This window comes from Pholis gunnellus, assembly GCF_910591455.1.
Source record: "Pholis gunnellus genome assembly, chromosome: 22".
NCBI classification, from domain to species: Eukaryota; Metazoa; Chordata; class Actinopteri; order Perciformes; family Pholidae; genus Pholis; species Pholis gunnellus.
Genome location: NC_136549.1, coordinates 9,479,817 through 9,506,984, shown reverse-complemented (window position 1 = coordinate 9,506,984; position 27,168 = coordinate 9,479,817). Strand labels below are relative to the sequence as shown.

At 42.8% G+C, this 27,168-nt stretch overlaps 1 protein-coding gene across 1 annotated transcript; it reads left to right on the top strand.

Annotated features, from left to right (window-relative positions):
* Positions 1-372: 372 nt before the first annotated feature.
* Positions 373-26,718, top strand: gsap (gamma-secretase activating protein; the record flags this gene model as incomplete). The annotated part of the gene is made up of 32 exons (XM_079184174.1): positions 373-460; positions 1,435-1,505; positions 2,448-2,504; positions 2,633-2,702; positions 3,030-3,077; positions 3,173-3,261; positions 3,652-3,721; positions 3,912-3,961; positions 4,328-4,465; positions 4,599-4,655; positions 4,770-4,816; positions 4,937-5,022; positions 5,557-5,634; positions 5,728-5,814; positions 6,070-6,162; positions 6,292-6,460; positions 6,942-7,032; positions 9,099-9,168; positions 10,992-11,071; positions 11,321-11,401; positions 11,789-11,911; positions 12,138-12,193; positions 13,905-13,936; positions 16,085-16,146; positions 17,755-17,850; positions 20,369-20,439; positions 20,720-20,814; positions 21,471-21,590; positions 24,122-24,183; positions 25,481-25,582; positions 26,342-26,438; positions 26,599-26,718. The coding sequence occupies 32 exons, from the start codon at positions 373-375 to the stop codon at positions 26,697-26,699; spliced, it is 2,637 nt and encodes an 878-aa protein (XP_079040300.1). The 3' UTR covers positions 26,700-26,718.
* Between the last annotated feature and the right edge of the window lie 450 nt (positions 26,719-27,168).

The following is a 27,168-nucleotide window of genomic DNA, read 5'->3' as shown; positions in this document are numbered from 1 at the left end:
CCGCACCCATTTAGCGGGACGGTGACAGATTCCATCCCGCTGGACCGACGCTTTCCTCGGCCTGCGGCGGCGACTCTCCCGACCGTCTGTTCCCTGAGAAGGGAGGAGCTTACTGCGGGACAATGTGACATTTCCGCATGTCAATTAAAAAAAAAACACAAGAGGAAGAAGAGAATATATGCTAATGTGCCGCACTGCTTTCAGTTGTTCAAGTGCCCAAAGTTAAACATGTAGTTTCGGTCACATGATGCCAAGCCCTGAACAGACACCGTGCAAGGTGTCGCCTCTTCTCAAGGAAAAACGAACTCACTCCGGAGTGTTTTAAAAGCTTTTTGAGCTGAAAGCAAAAAGAGCAGACAAGACGGTGTAAACATGCTGAAATTTCAGCCAACATTTGAGCTGCAGAGAGATGTGGTGTCTGACATCTTCAGGAAGGAGGCGTCGGTGTGCAGGGTGAAAGGTGAGGCGTTCAGGTGTCCACGGTCAACCATCTGCCTTTTCCGTGTCAAACTGTTTTCTAAATATTGTGATAATTGTATCGCTTTTGACCAATAGGTAGCTAACAATGCTAACAATACGTGTCTGGTTTAAGTCCGACCTGCCACTGTTATTACAGAGTTATTACAGAATTTGACTGTGTTGTACATTTGTGTCAATTGTGCGAAATTGCATCACAAATATCTCGGTGAAAATCTAGCTACTGTCCCATAGTTTAAGTTTCAAAAGTAGAAAAAAAAAATCTGAATCACTAAGTAGTTACATGTTATTACGTATGCACCAGTAGATGACGCTATTTACTTTTAAAATACTTTGTAAAGAAAGCAAGTCAATTAAGTAGATATTTCGTCATGATGGAGAAAAAATCCAAATTGAAAGATTGACTCCAGAAATATAATGTATTTCATGAATATCCTGAAATAGCTGAAGTTGCATGATTCCAGCACCTACCAGACAATTAAATATATTGAATTGGAGAAAGTTTAATACGAGTTTAATGGAATAAAGATTATTTCATTTCCAGTGTGTACAATCTCAGTACCAGTTACTGGTTAACATGAATAATGCCACACTTTTACTAAGCAATCACAAAACATTATAAGAAATAATAGCTCTACATGTATGACACTTTTACCGCAAACGTCCTACCGAGTACACAGACACACCATAACACATGTGTTGAAAGTGATGCATGTGACAGTGGTGGTTATGCAGCATCATATTATCATATAACATCACATATACAGATTCCTGCTGTGTTATTCACCTACACATCTGGGCACTTTACGTGTGTAATAATAAGTTATTATACAGTGGAAACACACCAAATAATCATTTAACACAACACTTAGTATGTTCACCATGAGCAGTACCAGCGATCCTAAAATACGACATGATGAGATGTATAAGTTCATAATAACGATGCTGTGTCTGCAGAATACTCTGCAGCAGTGGACACTTGTATCCTAAACATTGAGAGAGATGGGGGCGTCCTTTACTCATGGAAGGTAAATCCAAAGTGTTGTCACTGCATATGAAGTATTTCCTGTATTGAATGTATTTCTTGAGTCAGAGTAATTATTATTTGAATCTCCTGCACTTTCCAGTTTAGTTGTGTGACAACCTGCATTGGTCTCACTTCTTTTTGCTGTCACGCACATTGCCTTGTCTTTTGTTGCACTTAAGCCAATAGATTATTATACAACATTGCATGCAAATACACTGTTTATTTGTATGTTTGTCTCGGTGCAGCGTAACATCTGAGTAGCTCCGTGTACGTTCAGTATAACGTTTGCCCGACTAGTCTGTATCTGCTCTCCCGGTCCTTTTTATTGAAGTCATAGCGAGTGAAATATTCAAATCCCAAATGCCATTTTCTCCACCATTCATCATCAAATGGACACCACCAAATGAAAAAAAAACTCTATTCTTTTATGCAGATTCCTCTGTAATTCTGCTTGACATTTTTCGGAAACCTTGGGATCCTTGCTGGAATATAAAATATAGTTCTGTGTGCTGAACCGTGTTTCTCTGCACAACATCCATTTTTAATGAGAGACCCACCATAAAGTCAGTGGGTTTAGTAGGTTAAAGACAGTGTGCAGTCTGCAAAGAGGAAATAATCTCTTTTGTGTGTGTGTAAGGTTCACAACGTCATGCTTGCGCGGCTGTGCCTTGGGTTTCAGAATAGACTCCTTCCTTTGTTTTGTCTTTAATCTTCTGAACCCCCAAAAAGTGGTGAATCGCTGTTTTTTTTAAGTGAAGCAGGACTGTTTAGGATAATTAGCAAGGTTAGCTAAGGTAATGAAGAGGTCAAGCATGACGTGCCTCACACATCAATGTGGTGGAAGACACCAGAGGGAAAGTAGGTTGACCCCGGTCGGGACAGATTAGGATTATCCATCTCCGAGTTTGATCGATTTAATGACCCAACTACTCTCTTCTGATAGGGAGCAACAGGGACCACCAGGATTGGGAAATATGACTCCAACACCAAACAGAACAAGGTACAGTGTGTGTGTGTGTGTGTGTGGGTCCCACATCGCCTTCACTTTAGTGCCGCAGTTTTTGCTTTTGTGCACGTTTGCGTCCGTGCACGCCTGTTCCCATGTGGCTGTGTATTCTCTCCCAACAGCTCCTGTACACATTTGACAAGCAGGTGTGTGTCAGCAGCTGTTCCCTGAACAGTGAGGAGACCCTGTTAGGTGAGCCTCTGTAGTGCACAGTTCATGAATTACCAGCAAATAAATCTGTCCTCTTGACCCCCAAATTAGGGAATTAAGTGAGCGACCGAGTTCTGGTCTAATTATCACTTCCTTTAGAGCGGTTCAGTATCCTTATAACATTACGATTATGCAAAGTGGGGACCCAAAAGAACGAGGCGAGAGCCACAGTTTGGCGCACATTATTGACTGTAATGGAGCCAAATCATACTTAAAGAAGTGCTGATTTAGTGTAGTCTCTGGGAAATATATTTAAATGAAGTCACAAGACACCTTGCCTGTGCTTCTTTTTTTTCTTTCTCCTCTCAGCTGTCAGCTTGGCACAAAACACCAGAGGAGAGGAGCGCCTCAAACCAAGTAACACCTCTCTCTCTCCGTTTCAGTCACAGACCATGACATCGACCCCTCATGGTGCCTTTTTAATCTTTCTTCTCACAATCCTTCTGCCGTAGCATCCAAGTGTCTAACTCTCCTGATTGAAATCCATCCCATCAACAACACTAAAGTCCTGAAGGCAGTAGACTGCAGGGTCAAAGTGCAGGTAGAATTTGTGTGTGTGTGTGTGTGTGTTTATGGCAGCCACGAGCTGATGTTGCAGTTTTGGTGCTTTTGCGCTAACAGTGTATGAGTGTTTATTTTGCAAGCTTGCGGAAAGTGCTCTGACCTGTAGTTCCCGTTCTCTCTCTTACTCACTTTATCACATTTTCTCTTTTCCTCAGCTATGTCTTTTTTTCTGGGGATAAATATTATTTATGTGTATTGATCAACTCCTGCCTGTTGGTTGCTCGTCATATTGCCAACCCACAAATGTAATTATATGCCAAGAATGTTTAAGGGCTGCATTAAAATATGGAAATCAGCAAATAGATTTCTCCATCTGGTAACTGTGAACCTCCAGATGCTGACTCATGCTCTCTGTGGCTGTCCCTAGTTCCTCAATTCAGAGACTGACAGGAGATCAGTGCTGGAGAGCCACCTGCTGCTGCTGACTGAGGACGGATGTGAGTCTGCGTGCCCTTATGCTCGTCTGCCAGTGTGGGCTATGTTTCCTTAATCTGTAACGAAACAGATCATCAAATTCAGAGATGTATACATAATCTGCCTTTTTGCATTTGGAGGGAAAAAGAATCCCCGGTGAAAACACGACATTGGATATGGCTGTGTTTATGCATATCCTTCTGTGCTTTTCAGATGTGGATCTCTATCACGTTCTGCTGACAAAACAGGAAGGGTATAGAGTGGTACGTTGGACTCTACATTCACCCCATTGCTCACTTCAGCCAGCTCTTTCTTTTCTTTTTTTTTATTGAAGGAAATGTCTGCGGATAGTTCCCACAGTTTAACTATAAAATGCATAAAGGTTTTTTTTTCCCCAGCTAGTGGGCTTTGTGCAGGTTTCTAGAGGTATACATTCTGCACATATCTCGTAATTGATCAGGAAAAAGGTTGGAACTTATTTACATAAGCCAGTGCAAAGAGTATACATGGTTTTGACCTAATTCCCCTGGAACATGAACTACACTGTGTGTTGTGCCCTCCTGGGGAGCTTTGCATTAAGAATGCAGTGAGTCTACAAAGCTGAATATCAATGCGTTTGTGTGAACCAGGTGATGGCGAATCCCGAGCGTTTGTCCAGAACGACAGAGAGAATAGTTGAGGACTTCTGCTGGGCCCAGTGGGACGGACACGCACAAAGAGTCTACTACGTCACCCATGATTTGACTCACACGTGTACAACTATGCTTGTGAGGACAATGCATTGAATTCATCCATAAAAAGACTGTTATATATATATATATATATATAGCACACAACTCATTTACTTTAGACTTTAGGTACACTGAATAACACGAGATCTGTATCATGTGTGTTTCACAGGACAAGTTCCTGATGCGATGTGTTCAGTTTTACCCCAACCATAACTGTGAAACTGTGGTAAGTCATCTCCATGTCTTCTGATTTTATGAATTTCTTGTCTTGTGCACATGTTTTCACCATATATTACCATTATAAGATACAATTGTCTTGCTTTGTATTACTCTCCCACAGTTGGAACTCCCATTAGAGTTGCCTGCTAATTTCTTCCGCACAGTCAAGTAAGGCAACAACTACAAGTACAGTATAAATATAGGAATATCTTTTCTCTTTTCCTAATTTATGAGGTTGAAAGACCCCAAATATTCTGATTTAGTTTACTATGTGTGTGCGTCCAACAGGTTCGTAAATTTGGGTTTTGACCATTATCACGTGGAGAAACCAGAGCAGGAGCTTGTTAGGATGAAAGTGTTCACAAACAGATTAGGTAACACATCCACACACACACACACACACGCATCCTTGCATGAATTATGTGTTCTCACACTTAACAGATGTACATAAACCGAAGTTCCAGCTACATGACTAATTCGGTATGCTTGTGTGTGTTTTGCATTTTCTCTTTGTGAAAACAAGAAAGTAAGTCCCCTTCACATCTCAGAAGCTATGTTACAATCTGCAGCACATAATTCACAATCTCAGTGATAATACGATGATCAAACGATTGATGGAAGAGTTTTATTATTTATTTATGTATTGGGTTTTGTAATTGGTTAAATGATTGCATTATAATATCAGATTATTAGTGTTATTTATTGATGAAATTGTTGATTTCTGTATCAATCCCTCATCCCTATTCCTGTCCTCTTACTGATTGAAGTATTTTTCCATCCAAATGTATCACAACTGATTGAATTTCTCATTGATTATCTTGAATAATTGCCACGCATGTGCATGATCCATTCTTGATGTCACGCGCCGTGTGATCCATAACTACTCTGTCCCTGTGGTTTGATTTCAGGAAGCATGTGTGTGTGCTACAGCCAACCTCTTAAAGACAAACAGGAGCTGCTCTACACTGTGGTTTTAGTCCACAAAGGTGTGTATGCTATCTAATGCCGTCCTGGCAAAGAATGTATAAGACCTATTTTTCTTTTTATTGCATTCATTGCATTTTTCTCACCTCCTGCAGACTGCAGCAAGACGTTCAGAGTATCTCTGGGCGGCGACCAGTCGCCACAGAAAGCCACACAGCTCCATCCGCTCTTCATCCCGATAGGTCATTGCACACACAGAGATGTCAAACAGTCACACACACACACACACACACACACCTCAGAATCGTTGTAAATTCAACTCAAGTGTGTAACCGTTGTAAGGTTGACTGCCAAACATGCATTCCTTACCCTTTGGCATTCAAACCAAAACAAATACAAATGAGCGCATGTATCCTCATGCGAGCTAATAAAGGTCTGTTGTGCACACTGCATACCGATACAAAATAGTAGTGATTCTGTGTTATTTCTGTCTGTAGGTTACCACATCCTGGTGTATCTGCAGGGCTATTTCCTCCATTGTGTCAACACCAGGCAGCAGGAGATGCTCTGTCACTCCCTTTTCCTCTCAGGTAAAACAAATCCTGTCTGAGCTGAGTGATGGCTGTGGAGCAGTTTGTTTACCTCCTGACTCAGCTGCAGTACATGCTTCTATTTTGACTTGACTTATTCTCTCGTCTGTCCCTCTCAACAACCTCAAGGTCTTGACGTGGACTTGGGCCTGCAGGGTCAGTCAGCTGACCTCACGGTGTTGCATGCAGAGGAAGAGTCCAGCAGTAGTCTGCTGGACCTGGCCAGCGGGAGGATCTACACTGCAGAGCTAAGCCCTGCCTTCCTGCTGCAGATACTGCGGTCCGACACTCCCTCTAGGTGAGCATGATTCAGAACATTTTGTGGAAATGAAGGATTTATGTATATTGGGGTTGTTATTTATATACATAGAGGCCTCCTCTATGTATATATATATATTTTGAGAGAAGAGGGGAATATAGTTAGGCAGGAGGCAGACAGGTGGAAAGGGGACATTCTTTTTTGAGGTTATTTTTGTGAACACACACCTGCAGAGTCTTTCTGGAATAGAACAGCTTGAGCTTGAATCGTGGCCAACAGATTGGATTCAATCCATGCTGCTCAACAACAATGCACCAGTGAGCCCTTGCTTGAGTTTTTTTTATAGCTTGTTCCTGTCCTATTCATTCATTTATTCACTCCACTTTGAAACAGCACATACATCACAGTGTGGCACCTGACTGTTTGGCTGTCTGCCTGTGCTCCGGCCTTCCGTGTCTCTGTGTTAGTGTTCGCTTATGTTGTATGAAAGTAAATTTGCCATATGTCACGTCCGTCCAAGGTGTCCCAGCAGTAAGGCTGACCCTCAGCGCCTGGCCGCCCTCCACTGCCTGCTGGTTTACATGGGAAATGACCCAAACCTGGAGCTGAAGGTACAATAAAGGCAGGACAAATGTACTGACGTTTAAAGCAAATTTACTGAGTTTCTGTGTCAAAGTCAGCATCAGGTAAACCTTTTTATTTTTTCCATACCAAATAAAGTCGTAACACATCATCTGGACCCACAGAACTTGATGCACTTTCATCCAGAATTGAATTTTTATGCAACAAAATGTCATTATTTATTTGTAGAACATAAAGTCATTAAAAATGTCAGTTTATATCAATGTTTAATTGGCCACAAGCTCAATAATATCTCCTTGTTAAAGGGAAAGACTAAATGCAGATGCCAGAGAAGGATAAAAAAAAGGCAGAAAATGGAAATCTGATAGAGAGCCATCTCACTTTTTAATAAAACCTACATGGTTATGTCACTGTAGGGGCTTTTCCCTCAAGGAAAATAAACAGCTCAGTCAACAGATAAAGGTGGAGATGGCAGCTCTTGTGCGCTTCTGTGTGAATTCAGTGGGTGTCCATCTTGAGTTGGATGGAGGGAAGACAGAGCGCTGTAATAATACATGAGCGGAGAGAAGACAAGTGGACAGAGATCAAACAGAGTCCAACAGAGACAGAAAGGGGCAGATATTGTGTTTGGGTCCTGACCATGACTCAGAATTTATTGGTACACCTAAATTAAGATGTTCCAGCTGCTCTGATAGATTGTAATAAATCCTTTCTTTCGAGGTGAAATGAGTCACCGGCTTCATTAGTGCGGCTAGCACTGAGGAATTGGACACCACACATACCTTTTGTATTCTTGGCGGACTCTGTTAATGGGGCCAGCAGCACAAACAGTAGTGGCTTTAATATAGGTGATTGCTTGTTAATACTTTTGTTTGTGTGCAACTTTAAGAGACTGCTGTGCAAATTCAGTTATTCTACTCCTACCTTTCTTTTTCTTCCTCCTCACCCAATTGTTATACAGTATTGCTTTTTTCTGGACTCACACTGACTTTAGAAACAAGATATTTCTTTCAAACAGCAGAGAAATGGGCGACATAAAATGAGTTTCCACTCTGATGCACTGTGGCTGTGAGATTTTCAGGGATTCTTTGAGGACATCATTCATTTTTCATGGGTTTTTTTTCGATTATTTTTGGGCATTTTCGCCTTTTATATGACAGATGAAAGTTTAGAAATGGGGGAGAGAGAGAGAGAGAGAGGGGTGTGACATGTATTATATGGCATGCGCTGTAACCGCTGGGCTAGCAAGGCGTTCCATTTTCATGTTTTCTAATGTAAAAATCTGAATACCCATCATTCCAAAAAGTAACTACAACTGTTTTATAACCAAACAAGATACCCACTGTTTATTAAACAAGAGTCTACAGCGCTGCTAGCTGTTCACATCATCATGCTCACAACGACAATTCTAACATGCTGATGTTGGGCAAGTATGTTTACCATATTCACCATCTGAGTTTTGTGTGTTAGCATGCTAACTTTGATGTGACCAAGTTAACTTTTCATATACTGGAAAATACCACTCATATTGAGATATGACGTCCCAGTAAGTGAGCTTTATAGGTGCTGGGAGGTGGATCTTTTTCACACGCTTTGGACAGAGCAAGACTCACTGTCTCCCCAAGCTTCTAGTCTTTATGCTAAGCTAAGCTAATCGGCTGCTTGCTGCTTCATATAGCAACAAGAGTGGTATCATCTATAGATATATAGATATATTAGATATATATCGAAAGCATAGAAAGCTTATCGCAAGCCAATCAGAGCACACTGGGCTTTTTCAGGAGGGGGGGGGGCTTAAAGAGAAGACAGGCGCTAGAACAGAGCGTTGCAGACAGAAGCTGATTACTAAGTATGTTCCGACAGACAGTATGAGAAAAATGTTGCGTTTTTCAAACATTAAAGCATGTAAACATGTTCTAGTTGAAGCCCAAAATACAACTATGAACCTTAAAATGAGCATGATATGTCCCCTTTAAAAGGATAGAAAATAAACTCAGGATATTGAAACCATGTTGTCGACCATGTTCTACAGCTGTCATGTTGCGCTCCCCACACATTGACACCTGTCTCCTCTGTGTTTCTATCCTGCCTCTAGATCATCGAATGGCTGTGTGACCACATGAACGCCTTCGAATCCTTTGATCAGATCCAGGAGTTCATTCTAGGTCAGTGGCAGCTGAAGCGTGGGGACGCAAGTCTCCCGAGTTTCCCTTCTTCCTTTTGGATTCGAGCTGCTCTCTTGCCTTTTCATGTCTCCTTGTGCCTGTGGTTACTCGACTGCTTACATCCTGCCTCCACAAAACTGACTTCTTTCATCAACTCTGTTTGCCTCTTAAAACTCTTTTCCCAAACTTTTGCCCGGCGTCCAACGCTGGTCTGATGAGTCTGAATTAGAGAGAGACTTGTAGCTTGTACAGAACAGTATGAACAAAATATGGCTAAGTCCAAGTAGACACACGGCGACACATTTGAATGTCTGGAAAACAAAAATAGAACAGTACACCCTATTCATTTTGTAGTTACGGACACACTCATCACCGAGAGAGTAGATGATCACATTAGATGTTGGGGCACCTTCCCGCATGCATTTGCATAGTATTGCTGTAGCTACTTTGACTTCCTCTCAGATACAGAGTTCATATTAATACAGGTGTTGCTGCACAGCATACGAAGACCATTAAGTTGACCTCACAAATACAAGATGAGTAACCTGTGCTCACTAATATATCACAGTGATTGTGGTGGGACCCGACACAGGCCAACTGATGCAAGGGGGGGGGGGGGGCAGAGCCTTGTTTGTGGGCCTTCTTCCCCATGCCCTGAATAATATAATCCGTTTTAACAATATAGAAATAGACAGAAGTATGCCTACTGAATCCTAAAGAAGTCCGTCGTTCTTTTATCTCTTGGCCCCAACGCTGGATCCCCACATTCAGCCCGGTGTTACTGGCTTTACGACGGAGTTTAGAAACAAAAGGTCACGCAAGGCAGTAATCCGCACGATAATCCACCAAACGACAACAACATCAATATCACTTGAGCACAAAGGAGAGCGCACGCCACGGATCTGAATTCATCAATAAACAAGATTTTACTCTGTCAACAAAGCTATACCATCCTCGCTGTCAACAATTTGGCTACAGTGTGAACAACATCAGCAGTATTGCCGGCTTATCCCCTGCGCTAAAATTAGGAGAGCGGTTTCGCAGCCATAAATCCACCACAATAACTGTTTCTGAGACGCACACACAAAGATATCTTCTTTTTTTTTTGTTAACTTGGCTCTGTGTGTTTGTCAAAGATGCCTGGTTCAACAAAAAGGTAGAAAAACGCACACACGTTCCCTGAACCGTAGCACAGTATCCCTGCCGGTGCTAATTCAAAACCTCCAACGTCTCCAGTATTCTGCAATTTATATAACCTACTCATGTGTGGCGAACTACATTCACGACAAAATTAAGCGTATTCGAAAACAAACAAAGGTCAGAGGGCCTCTTCAAAGGGGTACCAGACAGACAACGCTGCAGGAACACCACAATGCCACCAGAAGAGAACGGCACACGCAAAGCTCACTGCACGATCTCAGATCTAATAGCATGCAGGGGGAGTTCTCATAAAACCCGCTATTGGGCGGGACCTTGGTTACAGGGCCTTGTGTGCCTTGTAGTTATTCTAAGATAATCTTTTTCGCTATCAATAATCCAAAGCTTCTTGGCCTTTTGGCTAAGTATAGAACTGCTTCACAGCAGCCCACTGCTCTTAAATACTTAGGGTGGATTAAATGCAGAGATCAAATTTAATGCATACCTGTATGTGTATAACTATTGAAATAAAGTTTAGGATAAGAATTCTGGATAACTGTGATGAATAAAATAAAAGTCTGACTGTTCTCTCTCTCTCTCTCTCTCTCTCTCACAAACACACACACACACACACACACACACACACACACACCTACACACACACACACACACACACACGCATGCAGCCTCTTTGTACAGAATAAGCTATGAGAAGTCCCTCAGCCTGGACAAAGTACTGCCTTACTCCTCTGTACTCGACAAGAAGGTACCACACATACACACACACACACACACACACACACACACACACACACACACACACACACAAACACACACGCACACTAACACAATTCAGCATGCATAAAGACAGAAAAGAAAAAACAGATATGTGGCTATGAATGCCAAATCAGGACACACTTGCAGTTCTATTTCTTTGTTTTTGCCTTGAGTAGTACACACACACACACACAAACACACACACACACATGCTTAAGTCTGTCTTTGTGTGTTCTAGGAGATACTAGCGTGTCTGTTGGAGGTCCCTGGTGTGTTGTGCGCCACTGAGCTGCATATTGAACCGGTGTTCAAAGGCAAGGTAACAACATACATTTTTAAACACATGTATTACATTAAAACGGCTCTTAAAGTTATTATTAAGCTTTGACTGCCTACTCTGTTTCCAGAACCAATTAATAGAACTTGCCCTGCAGGATGGTGATTAAATGGAGACAATTGTGTGTTTGTTACATAGCATGTAACACATACGCTGGGTGCACGTATGATGCAATGTTGGGAAATGACTGCAGCCGACTTCATTCAGACGTCCAAAAAGACATTTATATGTAAAACAGTGTGAACAATGTGTGTCTACTTGCGTAACATTTTTTCTCAATTGCTTTGCAGCAATGACCTTGCTGTGTCACTGACGGTGTTGTTGTTTGTGTGTGTGTGTGTGTGTGTGTGTGTGTGTGTGTGTCTGCAGGCCAGAAGTCTCCAGGGTTTCTGGTTAGAGCTGCAGTGGAACACAGAGAGGACGAAATATCTGGATGCTGTTCCCAACCCCAGATACAGAACCTCACACATACAAGCTGACTGGGAGAAACTGGTGAGTGTGTGTGTTTGCGTGTGTTTGTGTGCGTGCGTCATTAAAAACCTCTCACGCATACTAATGACCACACAAAGTGAAACTGATTGACGGTAATTGTTTCAACATGCTTGTTGTTGTGACGGATCAGAGGACGCGCGTGCGTTCCTCTCTGCATACCTGTGGGTCTTTGCTCAACGACGAGAGCATGTTTTCAGCCCTCCCATGATGGTGTTGCTTCTTTCAGAAGTCCGAGAGGAGGCCATCCAGCCACAGGAATAACATGGAGGAGAACGCTAAGAAGTAGGTCTGCCATCCACCGGAGCTTCCTTAAGAAAAGCACATCACTCCAGACGCAGAGAGGAACGCATTACCGCCCCTCTGCACGGTGTTTACTTCACTGTTTTCTCAAAATTGGGTTTGAAAAAGAATTCAATTTGTGCACTTTGAAAACCAACAGTTGCTATAAAACTGCTCCGCAAGTTCAGCTATCCTCGCACATTGCAATGATTTTCCCAGGTGAGGTAGAAAAACACACTGAGCTGTATCCATCCATTTGTTATGGTCAGTTAACCCCATAATAAGATTGAAACCAACAATGCAGTTACTCCGCTTCTCAATACATTCGGACTTCATCAGCCTCTGTGGCACTCAGCACACTGGTTCCTACTGAAGATTCATATCTTTTAAAAGTGGGTTTCATTTCAAACAGATTCAAACAGCACTGTAGTTTTTAGCTAATCTTACTCACACAGGAGGAGATTTGGTGGGGACTATTTTACAGCTGTGGATTAATACACAATTGGTGCTCTAAAGAGTATTTATAGCAGCAGGGCGGTGTATGCGGGGTTTATTTAAAATAAACTACAATGGCCATGTTCATCATAATGAAGGAACATGTCCTTCAGTGCAACGATGTTTGTTTTTATAGTTGTTTTTTTTACGACAGTGAAGCTCTACGGCACGGAGGAATAAGAAACATCAAGCTATGTCTACACAGACACTACGTGTTAGTAGAATCAATTCATTATTGGTTTTGGGCTTTTCATGGGCTTTTTTTTTTTCCAATAACAAAAATACTGAATATCAACAGCATTACCCTTTAACTATGCTTAAATTATGAAGTGGTGTCCCAGCTCAGTTAAGTTCGGAAGCATAAGCAATCAGTTGAAGAATAAAACACGGCACAATAAAGATGTGAAATAAGTTTAAAAGCACTTTTGGGTCTTTACATTAGTAAAACTCCCGAACTTCCCGAAAAAAAAAAAAATGATTAGATTATTTGATGCATCCTGTCTGGACCCAAAATATGATGAATTCTCTCATTTGAATGCCCCTCGATAGATGTGCTTTTCCTCGTAAGGCAGAGTGAATTTAAATGTGCAGGAGTTCAGTAAAACCACTGACTACAGAGAAGAAAAATATCCGTTCTCTGTCTGCTCACAATGTAAATGTCCCAGCGTAATTACGTGGGCTCTTACTGCCGCTGCGGATGCTTTGCTCCCGTTGAAATAGTCTTGTCTTTTACCACTTTCACTTCTGATTGTAATTCTCTGCACAAACTCCGAAAACTAACCCAGCACTCTGTTTTATTATTCACATGAATGACCTGTGTAAACCCTGGTTACTGGTTACTCTTTGACTGTGAACCATCCCCTTTCATTTAAAATACCTTTAGAAATGAGAGTGCAACTGGAGCCCGTTTATGATCAAGTACCTGTATGCACCACTGATGTAATACCTGCCTTCAACTAGATATAACTCTGTCCAGTTTGTATATTCGGGATCAAACCAAAAGCCTTTTTGGTTCATAATTAGCTTCTCTTCCTCCAGGCCAAACTCCAGCCCCTGCAGACATACTTTGTGCTTTTAGAGTTTTGATATATTTTTTTGCTGCAGACTGCAGCAGTGAAGCATGATAGGGCCTCGGCTTACAGCGTGAAAAGTAAGACTCTTATTATAATGCTAGCTTGAGGGATTGTTTTCACACAAAGCTTTTCTTCTTATTTTGTAGAGTTCTATCAATGGTGGACACCTGGTGTCTTGGTAAGACGGCATGAACACACACATACACACACGTACACCCACAAACATAAATCTATAGATGCAACACACGCACACAGACACACACAATGCAGGGAGTGCGAATGTCATAAATAACAACAAAACCTTGGCTTATAATGGAGCTCAAAACTGTGTGCGAGTGTGTTTGGGTTTGTGTGTTCTTCTGAGGTCGCATTCTTCATGCCCCCTGGAGAATTCAACTAAACAGAACCACCACACTAATTTATCTTGGAGGTTGAGAGGAAGAAAGGGAGAAGTGGGAGAGGTTAGAGGGTGAAAGGGACTTTTAAAAGAGGAGAATTGAAGAATGCTACAACTATATAAGGGTGGGAATTGAGTCACCTCTCTCCCTTCTTCTCTTTCTGTCTGTCTCTGTCTCTCATGACTCCAGTGCAGATGTTTTGTGTCAACCACAACACGGGACCTTCCCTCACCTCACTTAATTCACGTGGATGATCTCATACACCCGGAGCCTCCCACAGATTCACTTGTAAAACACACTCTCTTCATCACTTTTGCACAGATGATAGCACTCATGCCACAAGCTGCCACACTGATTTCCAACAATGTGTCAATCTGCTTCCATGCTGAGACCTTTTGGATCATTCAGATTTTCTCATTCTGCTGTTAACAATTACTACAAAGTCCTGGCTCACCGGAAAGCCCTATAGACACGTTACATTATATTTACATCACAAATAAAGTGAGTGCAAAGTCTGCAGAATGAAACATTGTAAATATAGTGCGTACAAGTCTGGGGATCACCAAAGTTATTGCTATTCATCTGAAGGGGAACATGATCATCTGTTCCAAATTTCATGGCGATCCATCCAATAGCCAAAACTAAAAATGTCAACCTCATGTTGGCACTAAGGGAGAAGTCACGGGATCGTCAAAGTCAGACATAAATCGCCCGGGAACCACCAATGTCTGTGCCAAATGTTGTACCAATCTGTCCAGTACATGTTGAGATATTTCACCGGATCAGTAAAAATCTTTACTTCCTGGTGGCGCTAGATGAAAAATCATGGGATCACCAAGAGTCATTAGGATTCATCCTCTGAGCACCAAATTTCACAGCAATCGATCCCAAAGTTGTTGATATCTCGGGACCAAAGTGGTGGACCGACAGCCCTAGAGCCATGCTGCTAGCATGGCTAGAAATGCCAGTCACAATGTCCAAAAGCCCAAAGTGACATCTTCCAATGGGTAGGACGTGTTCCACCAAGCGAGCAAAACCAAAGAGATCCCATTGACAAGAATATAAAGTCGAAAGAATCAGCACATTCTCATTCATTGAGTTGCTGGAACAAGCAGTTGGTTGAGCATTTGACTTGATAAATGACTTAGAAAAAAACAAACACTTTTGATAGTGTTTTTCTTTATCTAATAATTCATTATTCTACAATGCTTCAAGTTTGATGAATGAGACCGCCTCATAACGGAGCGCTCACATGGTCAATAAGTGTGTGTGTGTGTGTGTGTGTGTGTGTGTGTGTGTGTGTGTGTCCATTGTCGTGAAAAGCTCAAAATAAGAACATCAGCCAATTGTCAAAGATATTTAAATTCATAACAGTTGATAACTTTGAACGTCTAACAGGCATACAGCAAATCCGGCATGCAAGTGCTATTATATATCTGTAACATATTACACTGTAACATCAAAACAACGCCAGCTTCTATCATGTGTGTGTGTGTAAGTGATCAAAAGAGGGTGTGTGTTTGTGTATGCAAGTGTGCAATCATTCATCTAAAATGACCCAGCTGGAGCATGGTCCACTTTAGTATGACTGATATACAACAACAAAAAATATACTCACACACACACACTCGCATAGGACACAGCAGGATTGCAGCCATAACCCCCCAGGCCTTGGGATGTATTTTTAAAGTGAACAGTCATCCAAAAGAGTCCATTAATGTCTTCTTTCTTTATTCAGGCCATAACAAGTCAGAGTTTGGGTTCATCCATTCCTGCGGATGGCCTTTTTTAATAATGCTACTGCACTGACACACTTGAGGCTACCTGTAGTGTTCAGTCTAGCGCGGATGCAGCATCAAAGGTTTCTTCAAACGTCTCTTTTATGTGCAAGTTCCCACTTGTGCCTCGTCTCGCTCTCTCTCCTCTAGATAAGAAGCTGGTGCCACTTTTCCAGGAGGAGGACCATCAACAGAGGGCGCTCATAGGCCTGGTGAGAGACAGAGAAGCTGAAACCTTTCAGTGGCTACAACACACTACCACACACACACACACACACACACACACACACACACACACACACACACACACACACACACATACACACTGTTAAAAGTAGCTTTCTGGGGGCTTGGGCTAGACGCTTAGTTTCTATAAAGGGAAAATCATAATGCAAGGCAAACGTATACTTCCACATTTTTTAAGGGGCGGCTCTTTCTCTCTCTAACGTGACAGTGACCTTAAGCACTAAGGCAGGTGGATAAACAAATAGATTTCTTTATCTTGAGTGTGGAGAGCTTGACTGGCCTGCCCTGACCTCAGCCCCATCCAGATCTTTGATAAATTGGGGAAACTGGCTCTGAGCCAGGAAGTATGTCGCGTTAATGGACAGAACACCAACTGAAGACGATTGTGTGACTACAGAGAGTTGGTAGTATGAGGGTTGAAAATACCGTGAGTTGACATGGTCTAAAAGCAACTGACATGCACTAAATTAATTGAATTTGGCTTCAATTGCCCCCGAATGACGATCTTTTGGTTGATATGAGGCATCCATGTTTGATTAACTTTCAGGCTGTATCTTTCAGAAAAACGTGGTCCCAGTATACTACTGCGCAATCAGCTCTGCTTTCACATACCTATGGCGGTAACGTAGCACCAGAATCCTCTGGTTTAAAGTAAGAAAGCCATTCAAAAGATTTCAGAAAGGTTTTTTTAGTCGTAACTTGCACGTTTTTGAAAAGCATCGCTTGTGAAATGCTGCCAAATGAATCATTCAGTGAAAGGACCAGTCATTCAGTCAGTCATGACAAAACAAGCAGATATTTCAAAAGCAGGAAGTCCTTAAAACCTTCCAAAAGAAAAAAGACTGGAACATCCTACCACTCAAAATCCAAAAGGCAGTAGCAGAAAAGAAAATAATCAAACACTCATTGTTGCCTTTGAGATACAACGCCGACTTTGAGGTCCCTTTAAAAAAAAAGTTGAAAAAGGCTGCATCGTAAAGTACTTCATTGTTAAATTCCTCCGTAGATGCATTGAGCGTCCCGTATTGTTTACCAGCCCCTGGAGGTGGATTCTGCCTCTAACATGTGTTGATATATAGACCACTAAAGATCCGTAGTGAAATGCTGACAGCCGATGCTTTCCCGCCACAGTCATCTTTTCAGGTGAAACTCCTTTTACGCTTCAGATGAGTCAACACTTTCAAAAAAGGGGCATCTTAAGGTCCCTGTCCCGCCTTTTTTTTCCTTTTTTTTTTTACTGTGCGTTGTTTGATGGACATTTTCATACCTTCCACTTTTCCCTGTGCTCAGCATAGTTTTTAAAGAGCAGATAGCTTCAATTTAATGGAGTTCAGGCAAGATGCTAGCAGTCTCTCAGCTATACTTAGAATGACCCAGTCCTCCTGCCGCTCTCTCTTTAGTCCCTCCATCACTTCCATCATTCTTTTGGGGAAAGTCGAGCTGAACTCAATTTGACCCTGCTGAGTGCACAGCAAAGTACTCTTAAAACACACAAATACAACATTTACTCCAGGCTGCATACCCGTCACACACACACACACACCGAAAATAATCAGTGTTTTATTGCATTGCAGACGGTTGACAAGCTCCGAGAGCATCTCAACAGACACCTGCCTCGTATGGGGAAGAAGAAGATCGACTCGCTGGTTGTCAACTATGTAGCCAAACTGGTTGGTACACCGCGTTTGTGTGTGTGTGTGTGTGTGTGTGTTGGACAGATATACTCCCGTGAACCTTTTCTTATTTAAAGGGTACATCGTTCTTCGAGTTATGTTTATTTAATGCTTGCCCTTACTCTTTGTCGGCAAGGTTAAGTGCTCTTCACAGCGCGGATCGCTCAGTGGAAAAGGCAGCGAGTTCTCCACTTTAGTTAAATGCTCTGACAGATGGACGTGTGCTCTTCAGATTAGAGAGGGTTGCTGGAAGCCATCAGGTCGCCGCTTCAGTCCTCGAAAACAAACACTTCTCCGGTTAAGACATGTATCCTTCAAGCACTCAGGGACTTTTTGTGGGGGAGCACAATGTGTCTCCCAAATATGTATACATATGAATATCACTACGCCCTTTGTATCCGCCCAAAGAGCGGCAGGTGGGATGTGCATAACCGAGCGGAAAGACGTTACCACTCTCCGTCTCAGTACCCTATATGGAGGTACTTGGTTCTGTAAAGTCAGTCTTTAGTATTCCTGGGAGGTAAATCCGTTCACAGCTAGGAGCCGCTGAAAGCAGACATAGAGCATATATCAACACAACAGTATTAAATCAGGCCAAGGGTAAGGCTGGAATTGAATAGAAAGCAGGAAGCACCACGTTTCGGGACTTTATGGAATTGCAAATGACAGCGTAACAAAGACAAAACAAATCCTTCCTGCGCTCAGCTGGATAGGTCGGTGGCTCGGCTCCGTACGACAGGCTTATGAGTTTTCACCTGCGCCTTCAAACTCCGAATGAAAGTAATAGAAAAAGGCACGTCTTTAATCGTTTTGGCATCGCCCAGCGTCCCGGCAAACGTGGTTATTATTGAATTTATTCAAGGGAGTGAAAATGAAAAAGGCTCTCATCCGGGGAGCGGGGTTTATTAAAACACGCAGACTCAAAAGGACCCATAAGAAACCTCCTTCAGGGACGTTTTAGCTCAAGAACAGTCGAGTAACTCAACGACCGGGGTGATGTGCTTACACATCAAGCTGACTCATGCTTTAAAAACTCAGAGAGGTACATTTTCAAAGAGGGCTGACTTCCCCTCCACAGATAAAGTACATCTACCCTTCTTGTCGGTGCTTATTGAGACTAATGGCTGCGTTGACACAGGGGAGAAGTTGGGGGTGAAATAGATTACAGCTTTTAAGAGCAAGGGAACTTCTGCTATGATAGATTACAGCTCCGCAGCACATTATTGTCATTGTTATTTATTTCCTATCCCCGTTGCTACAGACAACTGAGATACATTCCTTTTTATAACATAGCCAATGTCAGAAGAAAGAACAACCCGCTAATGGCTGAATCTGAATGTCTAGTTAAAAATACATTTTAAAAGTAATGGGATGAATTGAAATAGGCTGCTATATTCACAATTCTGCAGAAAAAGTTATTCTATACCCAAGGTTATTCAACTTTTCCTCAGCAGGGGAGGCACACTGAGTAAATCTAGTCTGTTTGCCGGTTCCGAAGGCTCATTAAGACAAATCGCTGATTCCAGATTTTTATTCGCATAGAAAGTCACACTGGGGACAGCGCGTATGAGTCTGTGGCTTTAAATCACTTGTTTGACTTTTTGTTTTCAGCACAAAAAACATCTCTGCTACATATTTGTATCCCTTTTAATGATCTTTAGGGGCCCGGAGTACATCAGCAACGAGCGCACGAGATGTTAGTTGAAGAAGAAAGAAAAAATCTTCTTGTCGAACAATGAATATCTGAAAACGCAAATTGTATACTGTGAACCAAAGAGCGGAGCAATTGCTTGCTAATTAAGAGCAGTTTTTAACTTTTAAAGTATCTGTATTGATGGGGAAAATTCCCCTGTGGTTATTTATTGGGGAATCCATTCCCTAACTTGTGTACAGACAACATGAAAAATGTTGCATAGCGAATGTGCTAATGAGACACAGAAGTAAAGAAAAAGAAACTGTGCAGGAGACGTTAAAAAACAACAACAGGGAAGCTGTTTTGGGCAAATTTTGGACATGTTCGTTACATAAGTGAAGCTAATTGAATTTCCCTGAGGTCAGTGGAGGACATTGGTGGAGGGTTTCCTACTGGTGTGCAGGATGTGAGCGAGGCAGCTCGTCTTCCTGTTATTCTACAGGAGATGAGAGAGGGCTCATTCGTGGAAAAGAAGAGGAGTGCGTATTGTGTGTGTGCTCCAGCACGCAGCGGGCATGTTTCAGACGAGTCAAGTGCGTTCAGATGAATCCCGCAATGCTGAAAGATGTGTTGTGAAATGATGTGTTCACGTCCACTGCTCTCTTTTTCAGTGGAAATGAATATGGGAAGTAGGAAAAAGACAAAGAGGGAAGCGAGGAAACCGATCATCTAACAAGTGTCCATTTCCTCAAAGAAAACAACGTTGTGGCAGAAAAATGTCTCGTTTCATTGGAATCTAACCGAGCATCTCCTTCTCGAAGCACTAACGTGTGTGTGTGTGTGTGTGTGTCTCTGTGTGTGTGTCTCTGTGTGTGTGCTTAGCTGGAGCTCATCAGACACATGCTGGAGTCAGTCTGGCTGAAGTACAAACTCGGCCCTCGTGTTTTGTGCCTGTGAGTACTCCTCCCTCGTCAATGTGTGTCTCCTTTAAAGTTTCTGATTAATGCAATGTAAAGTATAAAGCACTTAGAGTGTGTGTGTGTGTGTGTGTGTGTGCGTGCGTGTATTCATCTTCACCCATGTGTGCTCCAGACCCACCATCATTCCCCGCTGTGTGTGTGTCCACATGAGCAAACTGTCGATTACCCCTCTTCATGTGTGCTCTCACATTATTTTACATTCCAGTCCGAATTATTCTGTGTGCGTGTGTGTGTGTGTGTGTGTGTTTTCCAGCAAGCAGCGGGGCAGTCCAGCAGAGTGGTCAGTGTTTCACTTCATGTTTCGGATCCTGGAAGCCACGAGGGGTCTCTTCCTGCCCCTTCCTCCAGGTACCATCCACACACACACACACACACACACACACATACATCCAGTTTTAATCCAGTCCGTCTCTGTCTCACCCAGAATAACAATGTGTGTTTGCACTGAGGGACAACAGACCCGCTCTCTTCAGCACTAATGTAACCAAAAATATGTTAAACATTAGCATAGCGCAGACACGGGCAGAGCAGAGTGTGAATACATTTTCAATAATTTGAATTCATTTTCAATAATTTGAATTCATTTTCCAGTGTTTGCCATATAAATCCCACTTTCACACGCTGGATTTTAGTTGCTTGCGAGGAGAAGTTTGCAGGTAAGAATCCTTGTTTGGCAACAGGAGGAAAAAGACAAATGCCCTGAACTAAGGCAGCACACCCTTGACACTGAGGCTGCAGGTGTAAATGTGTGTAAATTGGGTGTGAAGCTGTAAAACAGCAGGCAAACTGAGTCTGTGTCCCTTTGAATATGTTGCTGGATGCTGACGATAGCATGAAGCTCAAAGCACGGCTGTGTCTAAATACAGCCTCGCAGCGCACGGCTGAAGACTCTTCGTGTTGTTTTACTCTTTTGCGTCCTTTGTTGTTTTCAGGAACATCAGAAAGTTTCTCCCTCGTCTTTCCCTTCATCTGCCCCATTGTTCTCTCCCTCCGTCTCTCTCCAGGCTATCACACCCTGCTAGCGGTGTTTGCTGTGCGTTGCCTCCCTCATCACACCTTCCTACAGTACATTGATCACGGCTTCCTGCAGCTCACTGAGACCTTTGTGTCTCGGCTCATGACAGGTACACACACACACACACACACACACACACACTGTATGTGCTTTATAAACACACAGCTACATTTGTGCGTATGTGAGAAGTTTTCAAAAGAAAATTCAAATCATGTCATCATCTCCCTCTTCAGTCCAGACTGAAATACCGGGGGTTTAAAAGTTTAAAACATGCATTCATTCATAATGCAGAAACTACATTAGAGGTTGTCGTTGGGGAGCGTGAGGCTCTTTCTCTTTGTGTTGCTTTCTCTGCTGTAATGAAGAACGTCGGCATCTGACTAAAATGAAGCAGTTTGTCTCATGCAGAGAAAAGTGCGGCCACATAAACCACGCGGAGAATGACAAACCACCAGAAAGACGGCGATTATTCGAACATAAAGTTGAGTAACTCTCGGCTGTTTCTTCTCAGGCATTCGGGTTTGTTTGTCCCCTTTAACAAGTAGCAGGTAGAAGGAGAACACGATTAGATGACTGAGAACTATAAAAACAGATGTAGAATGCTCCGAGCTCCGGCGTGATTCGCTGACTCTTGCAGAAACCAGGGCCAGTCCGCTCGCCCTCGATTTTCACTTCTATTTGTAAAGACACAGCTGGACGAGCCAGCAGGGCTCCAGGCATCCACGCAGTGAACAGCAAAAGACGCTGCCCAGCCTGGCCCACTTGAACCTGGGAAATGACATGGGCATTTTTTTAGTTAGATTTTGGATTTTCATGTAGAGGTGGAACGGAAAGAAAAAGTTGTGCATCATCTGTAAACTAAGATTTGTTCCAGCTTTGAGCTGTAAATCAGAGGGCTGCTGGAGTTTGCAGGGTCCAACACAAATGTTGCAGGTGGGATATATTTTGTTTGTTTGTCGGGATTAAATTTCATATATGAACATATGAGAGTCATTATTAGGCTTAACCATGCATTGTATTGAGGTAAACTGTGTTCCTACAAATACCAAATTAACTTTCAAATGGTTTCTCTTGCTGTCCGTTGCTTTTCTCTTTTAGTCTTTGAGTTGTACAGTGAAAACTCAGGTCCTGTTTCGTCTGGAACACTGAAGTGGCCAGAGCTCACAGCCCCGCTGTGCTTCAGTACAAACCTCACAGAGCTGATAATGGGGCTCACGATTCATAGTCCGATTCACTTTCATCTCAAACTTGCAAAAAAAACAAACACACATTTGTAATTCTTTATGGCAACTGGTTAAATTATATCTTCTTTTTTTTTTTTTTTTTTTTACTTCTCAGCATTCAGCAATATTTTCAGCATTCCCACAGACACACAGGTGGCTGATACTACGCTGCACCTGTTATGAGTTACTGTGAATTACCCCAGAAACCCCCAAAACCCACAGGACAATTAGTGGGACGAACAGATGCTAACAGCTCTAACACGAACACCACGCAATGCCAGAATTATGATAAGTTATTGAAACTCAATTACTTATTTGTCGCATTTCATCTTTACATTTTCATTTCATTTTAACTGAATTTTTTCTTGCAGTTTATCTTTCATCTGTTCAGCGGGTCAGCGGTTAGGGTTAGCTGCCATGGGGATTCAGTGGCGTGCTCAAAAACATTGATCTGTCTGAGTGTGTATTGTTTCAAGGCTAAACTTCGGCACCGAGCTCAACAGAACCAAAATATCCTCGTCGCTCTTGATCTCGCCGTAGTTTACATGGTTCTATCTCATGAAGAGAACAAACAAAGATTGAAAAGATTATTTAAAGGAGCCGGTCCAAATGGTTTCAAACTTCAAAGTGAGAGAAAAGAATGTTTCAGGACTTTGAAGTGAGAGGGTTCATGCGTCACTTCTCCCAAGGAATTGATCAAATAAGTATATATCTATTTAGATTTCGACTATTTTATCCTGGACAGTTGGCCGGGCAGGTGTGCACGTTCTGCCTCATTACACACACACACACACACACACACACACACACGCCGTCTCATCTAGAATTTCCCACTCGAAATCTAAGACGACCAAAGACAGTAAGATTCATCCTCTTGGGAATATGAATGTCTGAACAAAACGTTATGATAATCCATCCAGAAGTTGTTGCGATATTTCAGTCTGAAAGACCTCGCCATCCCAAGACTAATAACCTCTGCTGGTGGAGGAATTCAGGTAATTCTAACCCAAAACGTTTAAGAAAGAAGATCTGGCTCGAACTCTGAATTTATCATCTGCTCGCCTTGAGAAGTCAGGTTTTTTTTCTGGTTCTTATAACATCCTGGATGCCAAAAGCAGGTTGCCGGGTCAAAGGATGTCAGAGGCTCTCTGCTCTTTTTGAAAGGATGGATCTCACTGCGACACAAAAGTCTTAAAGTGTTGCTGAATCAGACTTGTCTTTCCTGGGGGATCGTTTGTGAAGCCTTGATTGCCAAAACATTTTCTGTTTTCTATAAAAATGGAAATCTCCCTCTAATTCTTTTTTTATCCGTGGACATCAGCATGGGAAAAAGGTTTATAGTAGTTATAACAATCTTGGATTTTGTTGATTTTATTTGCATTCATTTTACATGAAGTGTCTCTGTCTTTGTGTTTAGATTTGGACAACAGTGATGCCAACGAGAGACTGAAGTTCAGCATACTCAAGAGACTCCCTGAGGTACTTCCGTGTGAGTGTGTGTGTGTGTGTGTGTGTGTGTGTGTGTGTAAGTATGTGTTTTCACCCGTGAGGTTTTTATGCAGGGCCAGGAATAGTTTAGAGGAGTCCGCCATCCAAATGATGATACGTTGAGCGTACAAACTCGGAGGACAGGGCTGAGAGGCAGCAGTTCGTGGCCGGTGTGACTTTCTCAGCCAGAACAATGCACGAGGCTATTGTAATCCCATCTATTAGTGAGGGGGACAGTTTTGATCTTTTCTCTAATGGTTCTCTCCCCAAACTTCCCACTCCGGTCCAATTAAGAGTTTGAAGTTATTTTGGGTCTCATCTCCCTCAAGCCCCCCTCAAGCCAATCACAAAGCCCATGTGTAACCGGCTGCTGTGTGTGTGTGTGTGTGTGTGTGTGTGTGTGTGTGTGTGTGTGTGTGTGTGTGTGTGTGTGTGTGTGTGTGTTGAGGATGGGTAATGAAGGCAGTTACCACTGAGTCTGTCTGTCCCTAACACTTGTGTAACTGCCTTGTGTTCCCGTGTGGACAGAGTATATTTCCTCTGTAGTTGTGTGTGTGTGTGTGTGCGGGTGTGTGTGGGTGTGTGTGTGTGGGTGGGTGTGTGTGTGGGTGTGTGTGGGTGTGTGGGTGTGTTCCGTCCGCATTGTGGTCAGAGGAATGTTGAGTGTTTAGTGTCTCTGTTCTGTTTCCTGCCCATCAAACTTTTGTTGGGTGAGTTTGGCAGGCAGGAGAGATTTAGCAGGTACAACACACACACACACACACACACACACAGCGAGGAAACAGGAGACGCTGGCAAACTGTAGGAAATGTATATCTCTTGGCTAAAACCAGCACCCACATCGCTCTTATGATATACATCTTTGAAGCAGATGGAATTCCAGCAAATCTCATTTTGTACTTCACACCCCTGCAGTAACAAATAAACAAGAGATACACCAGCTGCTCGCAAGTCCAGACTATAGCCTTGTGTGTTGATAGCAAGGTATTTGTCTTGAAATATTTCACAACGTTTAGGTTTGCCAGTACTGCCCAGTGCTCTGACCCATCAATCCCAATGTTATTTATTACTGTTGCGTGCATTGCTCAACACTGGAAATGATGAGTTCTCTGGAATGCCTCATTAGCAGTCAACTCCTCAATATTGGCTTTGAGTTCCAAGCGGCAAAGTAGAAGGGGACAGATGTTCACTTGCCCCAGGGATTCTTTTTTCTCATGACAACATGAGCTACATGTCTGAAATGTAAACTCTTTTGTGTGTGTGTGTGTGTGTGTGTGTGTGTTTGTAGCCTATGGAGCAGAGGATCTACCATATGTGGGACCATCCTGTCAGCTCAGCTTCGATCTCCAGAGATTATGCCAGGACGCTGCTCGAGAAACACAACAACAAGGTAACACAGCACAGTGTCTCACACATGCCGCAGAGAGTGATGCGCACACTAAAAGCACCGAAGACTAGCAGACACCACATTTGCTAATTAGCAATAAACACAAAGTACAGCCGAGGCTTGTGGGAATGTCTCGAGTTGTGCAGGTATTTGATCATACACCACAGTATTGGATTAGCGAAAAAAAACGCTGGATCCAGCTCCTCAAATGTGAGGCTGTAGTGTTTTTCTCACTTTCACATCTTTGTGAATTCGAACTCTTTGGGTTTTGGACTGTTGGTCGGACAAGACAAGCTATTTGAAGTCATCCCCTTGGGCTCTGGAAACTTGTGATGAGCTATTATCACAAGTTTCTGACAAGGAATCCTTGCAGCCCCAAAAATGTTAACTCCAGAAAAAAGCGTTTATTTCTGCAGTGTTACAGAAAGAAAAAGAAAAAAAAATGTCCTCTTTGGCATTCTTCATCAAACGTGTTTAAACAGTGACCCCAGCTGTACAGCTAACACATCATCCACACACTTCATGATGCTATTGGCTGGTTTCAGTCGGCTAATTGGCCAGCGGAGCCAGTGGCATATTGCGCAATGACATGATAAGAATTTATGGCTGCCTGAAAAGTTAAACTTCAGCCAACTTCATTCAGAAGAGGAAACAAGTGAGTTGAGGCGACTCGTTTGGGGATTTGCTGCAGATTTGTCTCGACTGTGTGCATCCTTGAAAACTGCAGAGCCCACAGTTGTGTTTTTTTGTCTTCCTCCTCAGGGATGTGCGTTCACCAGCAGAGACAAGCCAGGCTTCAGACCTGAGTTTCTGCCCCTTACCTACTTGGCAAAAATACTCTCCGATATCGAGGAGCAAGGTAGTGTATGTGCGAGTGCGGGTGTGTATCCTGCCTGGTTTAGAGGCCTTCGGACGCCTTTTGGAGGATTAAGACAGAACGCGTGCTTTGGAAGGAAGGAAGCGTTGCATCCTGTACAAGAAGCTAAATCTCTCTCTAACTCCTCCTTCCTGTGTCGCAGCCCTGAACCCTTTCGAGGAGCAGGAGAACGTGGACGCCAAGTTCGTGGAGGAGACGGCTCTGAAGCAGACGCTAATACTGCTGGGCTTTGAAGAAAAATGAAGCACGAGAGGGTCCGGGGATGGATTGAGGGAGAAACACATGAGGGGGGGGGGGGAAATGTGTTCCAGGGAACAGTCATCATTGTCTGGGCCCCGAGGATAAATAACGGATGGATGGATGGAGGGCGGGAAGCGAAAGATGAATGGAGAGATCGAAAGGCTGAGCGCTCATAAACAAGCTCTCAGTGCTTGATGAAAGATTAGGACGGGACGGAGGGGTAGATGGATGGAGACGCCCCAGAGAAGGAAAGCTGGAGGGGAGAATATGAGGCAGATTGGAAAGAAATAGACACCATGTTTTTCCCCCGCAAACATTGGAGGAGTGCAAGGGACAATATGTAACAGTACCGAACATTATAACACAATAGGATCTTCAGGTAGTGGTTTCATATTTATCTCCGCAACTTCCCCGGTTTTCTCTCAAACAATTTATGAACACCGGTGTCAAATTCTGCAAACGGTATTTGTAA